General features: G+C 41.9%; 2 protein-coding genes across 2 annotated transcripts; both read right to left on the bottom strand.

Annotated features, from left to right (window-relative positions):
* Positions 1-1,030: 1,030 nt before the first annotated feature.
* LOC119943750 (olfactory receptor 4C11-like) lies at positions 1,031-1,972 on the bottom strand. Its single transcript, XM_038764907.1, has one exon. It carries the CDS (start codon positions 1,958-1,960, stop codon positions 1,031-1,033), a length of 930 nt encoding a protein of 309 aa, XP_038620835.1. The 5' UTR covers positions 1,961-1,972.
* Positions 1,973-8,691: 6,719 nt separating this feature from the next.
* LOC119943999 (olfactory receptor 4C11-like) lies at positions 8,692-9,657 on the bottom strand. The gene has a single exon (XM_038765228.1). It carries the CDS (start codon positions 9,649-9,651, stop codon positions 8,692-8,694), a length of 960 nt encoding a protein of 319 aa, XP_038621156.1. The 5' UTR covers positions 9,652-9,657.

The following is a 9,657-nucleotide window of genomic DNA, read 5'->3' as shown; positions in this document are numbered from 1 at the left end:
CCCAAGACCATGCTCTTTCCCCTAAGCCACGTTGCTACTCCTGAGAATCTCTTGAGATGAGAATTAGATACAGTCCCTGCCCCTCTAGGGGCTCTCAATCTAAAAATTAGTAGGGGTAAGCATTAGTCACAGACAATGTAAGTACAGATGAAACAATAAAAACACAAAGCAACAGGGTATTTATTGAGCACTTACTACGTGCAATGCACTGGGTTAAGCCCTTGATAGTGAACAAGAAAATCAGTACGTAGACTGGTGTTGAGAATCACATAATGCTCTCTGAAGAGATGTTGGAATAGGAAGCTGTGGATTAGGATTGTTTCAAGTCCATCAGGGGTAGTTCTTTGTGGGCAGGGAATGTATCTACTGTGGTACTCACCTAAGAGCTTAGTACAGCTCATGAGAAGCAGCGTGGCTCAGTGGAAAGAGCATGGGCTTTGGAGTCAGAGGTCATGGGTTCGAATCCCAGCTCCACCACATGTCTGCTGTGTGACCTTGGGCAAGTCACTTAACTTCTCTGAGCCTCAGTTACCTCGTCTGTAAAATGAGGATTAAGACTGTGAGCCCCACATGGGACCCGAGCACCTTGTATCCTCCCAGTGCTTAGAACAGTGCTTTATACATAGTAAGCGCTTAACAAATGCCATCATTATTATTATTATTATTATCAGTAAGTACTAAATAAATACAATTGATTGAATCATCAATTGCCTTCCCATCTTCCAATACACTACATGATAGTGTAGTCAACCAACCCAACCCTCCATGACACTTCTCTGACCCCATTTCTCCCATCTCAACTTGTCCCAGTGATAAACTGACAGGTCACATCTCACAAGAGTCTAAACACTTCTGAACTGGGGAAACTATGAAAATATGTTAGTCTTACTTTGTCTTTCTCAACACCTGGGATTCCTGTTAAACAGATAACAGTTAAGGATTACAGGAAGCGTTAGAGGGTCAGGGAAGAAATCATTTGAGATCTCCCAATCCAAAGCAACATCAAAACCCATTATGCCACAGAAAATGTTCATTTGCCCCTGGGAGTCACTCTGTGGCTCCATAACTTTCTCATGGCATCCTTCACTTCTTTGTTCCTCAGAGTGTAGATCAAAGGGTTTAACAATGGAGTGACAACTGTGTAGAATACTGACACCGATTTGTCCACAGGAAAGGTGGTCTGGGGCCGTGTGTATATGAATATACAGGGGCCATAGAATAAGGTGACCACAAGAATGTGGGAGCTGCAGGTGGACAGAGCTTTGAGCCTTCCTTCAGCCCCCTTAGACCTCAGTGAGTACAAGATAACCATGTAGGAAGCCATGAGCATTACAAAACTCAAGGTACAGATGGCTCCACTATTAGAAACAAACAGCAGGTTTATAAAATATGTGTCAGTGCAGGCGAGTTTCATCAAGGGTTGCAAATCACAAAAAAAGTGATCGATCACATCGGGGCCACAGAAGGGTAAATTCAGAGTGAGTAAAAGCTGGGTAGAAGAATGCAGAAAAGAACCAAACCAGGCTATTCCTATCAAGATGCTGCAGACACGCCTGTTCATGATGGCTGTGTAATGCAGGGGTTTGCAGATGGCCACATAGCGATCGTACGACATCATAATGAGGATCAGTGTTTCCAAGCAGCCGAAGAAATGGAGGGCAAAGATCTGGGTCATACAGCCACTGAAGGAGATGGTCTTCTTCTCAGAGAGGGTGATGATGAGAAATTTGGGGGTCGTGGTGGTGGAAAAACAGGCATCAGAAAGGGACAAATAGGTCAGGAAGAAGTACATAGGAGATTCAAGAGTATGGCTGGTCTTGATGGTTACTATAATGAGTAAGTTCCCCAAAATAGTTGCCACATAGAGAATTATGAAAATGACAAAAATGATTTTCTGTTCTGCAGGATCATCTGTCAGCCCCAGTAAAATAAATTCTGTCACATTGTTTTTAATGGACATGATTTCTGTGCTCAGGGAAAGCACCCAAATGAAAAATTCTTCACCTACAAAAACAAAACATGGGAATGAAGATGAGTACAGATTGTGGTATAATAATAATAATAATAATAATAATAATAATGGCATTTACTAAGCACTTACTATGTACAAAACACTGTTCTAAGCACTGGGGAGGTTACAAGTTGATCATGTTGTCCCACAGGGGGCTCACAGTCTTAATCCCCATTTTACAGATGAGGTAACCGAGGCACAGAGAAGTTAAGTGACTTGCCCAAAGTCACACAGCTGACAATTGACGGAGCTGGGATTTGAACGCATGACCCAGAGAACCAGGTCCTCTGACTCCAAAGCCCACGTTCTTTCCACTGAGCCATGCTGCTTCATCCTAGTCATGCTACTTCATCCTGAGAAGAGAAGAACATGAGAGAAGAGATGTGCCCTAATGGAAAAAGCACGGGCCCGGGAGTCAGAAGACCTGGTTTCTAATCCTATCTCTGCCACTTGTCTCGTGTGTGACCTTGGGTAAGTCACTTAACTTTTCTGTGCCTCAGCTACCTCATCTGTAAAATGGGGATTAAGACTGTGAGCCCCATGTGGGACAATCTGATTACCTTGTATCTACCCCACTGGTTAGAACAGTGCTTGGCACATAGTAAGCGCTTAACAAATACCATAATTATTATTATTATTCTCTGTGTCTCAGTTACCTCATCTGTAAAATGGGGGTGGAGACTGTGAGCCTTTCATTGGGCACAGTGAGCCCTATGTTGTACATTGGCTGTTTCCAACCTGATTAGTTGTATCTACCCCAGCACTTAGTGCAATGTCTGGCACATAGTAAACAGTTGATAAATACCATTAAAAATAGGTAGCACAATAATAATAATTACAATTATTATTATAGGTGGATTGTATCATGCTAATCAGTCCATCAATTTAATATGAAATCTGAGTTCAGTGGATATCAACTGCTACCAGGCAATGCAGCACTGGGCTTGAATGTGTACTGTGACTCTCCAAAAGAAAAACAGTTGAACAGTAGAACAGTAGAAAAACTTTTATGATAAAAGCTCCCTTAATAAACAACAGATGAGCAATGAACAGGCAGACTTCAGAACTGAATCTCTGCAAAGGGATGGATTAATGCTAGCCACATTCTCTTCTCTCTGCCAGTGATCAGAGAGACCAGTGCCAGTGGTCTCATAAACAAATAGGTGGGTGCAGGGTGAATCACATTGGAAAATACATGCAAAAACTGTGACCAAAGTGACCTCCTCATGGTATCAGTGCTGGTATCATCAGACCACCCTGGAATTTTCCAGGGCAGCCATCACAGAGTCTTCTGCGGTTTTTTCTACCCAGTTGGCCAGGGATTTTCAGGATTCCTGCTGAGCCTGTCCACCACATGAGATGCCCTCTTTTCAGGGTATTTGTTAAGTGTTTACTCTGTGTCAAACACTGTTCTAACCTCTGGGGTGAGTACAAGTTAATGAGATAGTTCTCTGGTGACAAACCTTCAATATTGATGGAATTGACCCAGCAAGCATTCCCCTGCTTCTGGCTGTTTCACCCTCTCACCACAGTGAGATATAAAACTATGACAGAAACGTGCAAAATGAGGGTAAAGAGATGGCCTGAAATTCGAGAATTTAGAATTCCTAGCTCAATCATTATAGATGTTGGTTTTTTTAGGTAAATACAGAGCTTCACAAATGAGGAAAATCTGCGAAGACGTCAGAACCAAAAATACCAGGCCCTTTCCAAGGGTCAACCAGTACAGTGCTCTGCACACAGTAAGTGCTCAATAAATAGTATTGAATGAATGAATGAAAAAGTGCCAAAGTCAGATGCCTTTTCGACCCTTCGCGACAGTCAAATCGTGACTCTAATCAAGGCAAGAAGGAATCATTTTTCATTCTTTGAGAGGAAGGCAACAGGGAGTCAAAGGACCTAGGTTCTTATCCTGGCTCCATCACTTACCTACTATGTGAACACTTTACTTCTCTGTGCCTCAGTTCCCTCATCTACAAAATGGGGATTCGAAACCTGTTCTCTCTCCCACTCAGACTGTGAGCCCCAGGTGGGACCTGATTCTCTTGTTTCTACCCCACTGCTTAGTACAGTGTTTAACATAGTAAGCATTTAACAAATACCACTACTATTATTATTAGGGCAGAGATAAATTCTCACCATTTTACTTCTTGAGTTTGCCTTTCATCCAATTCCTGCTCAATTTTAGAGTTAAGGGAATGACTAACCTCTGTTACAATGACATTTCTTTAAAAAGCATTCCTCACTTCCTTATCCATCTTATAACATGAAACCCTCCTATATATCTATGAAATGGGAGCAAATTATACAGTCACCCTGAGTAAAAAGAATCTAGAAGAGCCAAACACTCTGAAGGAATCATGTTCATTTTTTATGGTATTTTTTAAGCACTTACAATGTGCCAGGGTAATACAGTCTAATCAAGTTGAGCACAGTCCATGTCCCAGATGGGGTTCACAGTTTAAATCCCCATTTTACAGATGAGGTAATTGAAGCACAGAGAAGTTAAGTTACTTTCCCAAAGTCACACAGCAGAAAAGTGACAGGGTATGAATTAGAACCCGGGTCCCTCTGACTCCCACGCCCATGCCCTATTCAACAGGCTACATTGCTTCTCCTATTTCAATTTATTAACTATGTTCCTGTGTTCACAGTGCTCAATATTGTTGTTATTGGTTAACAATGTCTTCACAGTACATCTACGCTTTGATCATGGACTAAAGATTTGGTAAGCTTAAGAGCAAGTATGTCTCAGTGCTTTGTCATCACAAGAGCCATTAAAAAATGAGGTCTCCTTCTTTCTTCAGAGGAGATAGTTTAGGGAACAAAGTAGGAAGGCTGAAAAGAAGGGATGGCTTGTGAGGAGAATAGCCCACCTTTGGGAAGTTGCTAAGTCTGGTCCATTCACTGAGACTGGAGGATGCTGGAACAGGAAAACCTTTTAAATAAGCTATTCCAGTCCTAGCCTTTAACCACTGAACTAACTAACACTGAGTGAGAGGGGAACTGTGTATGACAGCAGCATGCAATTCACAGGAAGGATGTGCCGGTTTAAGAAAAAGGAAGGTAGCTTTTGAGTGGGAAACAAACTGCTTTCTTTTCTAGACTTAAGCTCATTGTGGGCAGGAACATGCCTACCAACCCAGTTGTACTCTCTCAAGTATAGTATAGTATTCTACACACAGTAAGAGCTCAATATATACCACTGATTGTTTGATTGATTAATTTCCTGAAAGAATGGGGAGGACCAAGATGACCTCCAAAGCTCCTTTTTGGACTTGAACTCTCTACCTACTTACCCAGAACAGGATAACCCTGTGTATTTTCAAATAAATATATCCTGAATTTTAGTCCACATTTTACCACAAAATTCGGGTGTAGAAAACACTTCTATTTTCTCTTCTGGAGAAGAACAATCAGAGTGAGTCAATGAGAAGCAGCACAGCCGAGTGGAAAGAACAGGCCTGGGAGTCAAAGGTCCTGGGTTCTAACCCCTGGTTTTGCCACTTGTCTGTTGGGTGACCTTGGGGGTGTCATTTCACTTCTGTGTGCCTTAGTTCCTTTAGCTGAAAAATGTGGATTAAGACTGTAAGCCCCACATGGGACCTGAACTATTTCCGACCTGATTATCTTGCACACTTACATAGGGCAGTGCCTAGAACAAAATAAACCTTGTACAAATACCATAAAAAAATGTCAATGGGTGTCAACATTTCTACCCTCTGAAAGGTGTTGGGTACTCGACAGCTTCAGGATCCGGAGTGATAGAGACATATTTAAAAAATAAAAGAAAGAGTAAGATGGAGGTGTTGGGGGGGGGTGTACAATAGGAGGGCAAAAAAGTCATTGTCAGGCTGAAAAATCTGCAGAATTCTCTCAAGTCTGCTCCCTTATTCTGAGTGCAGGATGATTCCTAGAGAACTAATTAGAGTAGCTAAGCTCTTAGAAGTGGTCTCCCTAAAGAAAATATTTCTATCATATCCCAAAATATAGTTTCAGGGACTGGGAAAACACACTATAAAAGAGCTTCCAGAGTGGGAACCAAAGAAAAAACAATTCCACTTAGTTCAAGGAAGGTGCAGTTTTTTTTTTTAATTTGCTATGCTGACAACACAAAATGAAACTCAGATGAGCTGAAAATTTTAAATTTATTTTGGCAGCTTTTTATCATATATTACATGCTATTCATTCATTTTTACTCACCTCAAATTGTACGAGTTGCCCACTTTTTTTTAGCTCCACTGGCTACCAGTGGGAAATGAGGGACTAACTTCAGTGATGAAAGTGATGTTAACTTCATCGTGTGGTCAGTGTCCATGAGTCTAATTCTCTCATGTCCATCATGCTTTTCTGAGAGAGATGTCCAAATAATTTCCTCAGAAATTTCCTAATTCCTTTCTCCAAACTCTCAGAGAGAAGACAAGAACCTTTCTCCTCTTGGAGTAGATTATCAGTAGATAGCTCTCGCTTCTTTTCTTCAAACTCTGCTCTGCATTCTGCATATTTATCGTAAATTCTTCACCTCCGTTTTCCACCAGGCATTTAAATACATCTCTGAAGTCTCATGGTCTCCCTGTCTGCCTCCAGAGAGTTTCAATTCACTTCTGGAGTTTGCAGAGACAGCATCTAATCCTCTTTTCCTTACAGTGTTACAGAAACCATCCTCGTGTCCATTCATTTAACCAGCCAATTAACAGGTGGTTATTAGTGCTCCCATGGGAACCATGTCTCTGCTAGGGTTAAAATAAATCACTGAATGTACAATTTAATAAAGATATATGCAGTGCTGAAAGTGGGTATAAATAAGTTTGTGAGAACCAGTATTGCCTAGTGGAGAGAACATGGGCCTGAGAGTCTGAAAAACCTGGATTCTAATCCCAGCTCTTCCACTTGTCTGCTATGTGATCTTGGACAAGTCACTTCATTTCTCTGTACCTCAGTTACCTGATCTGTAAAATAGGATAAAGACTGTGAGCCCCATGTGGGCCCTGGACTGTGCCCAAACTGATTGTCTTGTATCTATCCCAATACTTAATACAGTGCTTGGTAACTAATACCACAGAAAAAGAGTACATCAGTGTTAGAGTTGGTAGTTTAAGCAACTTTAGAGGCTGGGAAATATTCAGGGAAGGGTTTTTGAAGGAGATGGGCTTTTGATAGGGTTGGGAATATGGGGAGGACAGTTATATGATGGATTTGTTGGGAGTCAGGGCTACGGATTTCCAAACTGGTATAGAATTGCCTGAACCAGCCCCTGAGTAAAACAAACAGAACACAAAGAAGATCGTCTGTAGACAATGTCACCCACTGTCCCCAAACACAAGTATGGATTCCCATTACCCAGAGAGAACTAGCTGTCACAAGGGATTCCAATCAATTTAAAGAAATATATGGGACTGCCCTGCCCAAATTGGTCAGCCTACATTTAGCTGAGCCCGCCTTGATCTTCCTGACTTTAAATGTTTGGACTTCTATGTCCAAGCTGGATCTTTAAATCTTCTGGTAGATTCTAGACTGTGAGCCCACTGTTGGGTATGGACCATCTCTATATGTTGCCAACTTGTACTTCCCAAGTGCTTAGTACAGTGCTCTGCACACAGTAAGCACTCAATAAATACAATTGAATGAATGAATGAATGAATTTCCCAGAAGATAACCCTGAACAAACTGGATGGCAAATTTCATACCCATTTTCCAGACTTCTGTTCATGCCCTTTCCATTCCTGAAACATCCCTCTCCCCATCTTCACATCCCTTTTGAAAACCCAACTCCTTCAGGAGGCTTTCTTCTATTCATTTCCTTCTTCTCAGATCATATTCACCTATCACCTTAGTCCTTCTGCACTCACCACCACTCAACACCTATGTATATGTCATTTTATGTACACTACTATTTAAGCACCAGTTTATTCTTTTATCCATCTTTTTATTCTCTTTTTCTCTAGACAGTTATGTGTCCTCTATTCAAAGTGTCATTTCAGTAAAGACACAATCCATACTGCAAAATTCAGAGGTATCCTACCCAACTAATTCTGGATTGCTGGGGAGGGGGAAGGATCTCAACTCAATGAGGACAGTATGAACCTACCTTCCACCCGTTTTCCACCTTCCTTTACAGACAACAAACAGCTAGGGATGCAAATTGAACAATTTATCCTGAGTTTTTCATTCAGTCTTTTCCTGATAGCCGAAGTAGGGCATATTAGTAATAATGGAATCTATTGAGCACCTACTGAGTGCAATGCATTGTACTAAATGTTTGAGAAGAGAGATGTACCAAGATTCAAGTTGAGATAGCAGGAAATCACGGAAGGTGTCTGAAGAGTAGTTAAATAGGAAGTGGAAAATCAGGGTTTGCTTGGTTTTTTCAGGTCCACCAATGTTACCTTCTTCTCTTCCAAGTCACCATGTGGCCCCCAAATCTGTTCCTCTGTCTCTCTATTACTCTTCATTCTCTGTCCAACCCTATTTGGCAGTCTACCCCTTCCGGACCCAAAGATAAGATGAAGCCCCTGGTTCTGGTGAGGGTGATCATTTCTGAACTATGAAAATATGTTCCTTTCACTTTCCCCATTTCCAACTACTGAAAATATATTAAACAGATTACATTTAAGGGATCACTTGGGGCATTTGGGGACCAGAGCAGAAATAATTTGAGAATTCCCAATTTCAAACCATCATCAACACTTATTACAACCCAACAGAAAAATGTTCACATCACCAGGGGTCCCTTTTCTGTTCCATAACTTCTTCATGGCATTCTTCACCTCCACGTTCCTCAGAGTGTAGATGATAGGGTTTAGCAAGGGAGTAATGATTGTATAAAAGACTGACACTGATTTATCCACAGAGAAGGTGGCCTGGGGCCGGGTGTATATGAATATACAGGGACCAAAGAATAAGATGACCACAAGAATATGTGAGCTGCAGGTGGACAGAGCTTTGCGTCTCCCTTCAGCCCCCTTAGACCTCAGAGAGTACAAGATGACCACATAGGAAGCCATGAGCCCTACAAAACTCAAGGTACAGATGGTCCCGCCATTAGAAATGAACAGCAGGCTAACGAAGTGAGTGTCGGTGCAGGCGAGATTCATCAAGGGTTGCACATCACAGAAATAATGATCGATCACATTGGGACCACAGAAGGGTAGGCTCAGGGTGAGGAGAAGCTGGGCAGAAGAATGCATGAAAGACCCCATCCAGGCTAAGCCCACCAGGATGCCACACAGACGCCGATTCATGATGGTGGCATAGAGGAGGGGCTTGCAGATGGCTACGTAGCGGTCATAGGCCATCACAATGAGGACCAGGATTTCCATGCAGCCAAAGAGATGAAGCACAAAGATCTGGATCATGCACTCTCTGAAGGAGATGGTCTTCTTGTCTGAGAGCGAGTCTATAATCAGTCTGGGGGCTGTGGTGGTGGAGAAGCAGGTATCAGAAAACGACAAGTAGGTCAGGAAATAGTACATAGGGGACCCGAGAGTCTGGCTCGTCTTTATAATTACTATGATCAGGAGGTTTCCAAGCAGGGTAGCAATGTAAAAAACTAAGAATATAGCAAATATGATTTTCTGCCCTTTCAAATCCTGGGTTATCCCAAGCAATAAAAATTCTGTCACGTTATTTTTAATTGCCATGACTTC

Source organism: Tachyglossus aculeatus, chromosome 22 (genome assembly GCF_015852505.1).
Source record: "Tachyglossus aculeatus isolate mTacAcu1 chromosome 22, mTacAcu1.pri, whole genome shotgun sequence".
Classification (NCBI taxonomy): Eukaryota; Metazoa; Chordata; class Mammalia; order Monotremata; family Tachyglossidae; genus Tachyglossus; species Tachyglossus aculeatus.
This window is presented reverse-complemented; position numbering and strand designations above follow the sequence as displayed.

What these genes read in the sequence shown, in the direction of transcription:
- LOC119943999 (XM_038765228.1), bottom strand. Translation starts at nt 9,651, where the DNA reads ATGGCAATTAAAAATAACGTGACAGAATTTTTATTGCTTGGGATAACC.
- LOC119943750 (XM_038764907.1), bottom strand. Translation starts at nt 1,960, where the DNA reads ATGTCCATTAAAAACAATGTGACAGAATTTATTTTACTGGGGCTGACA.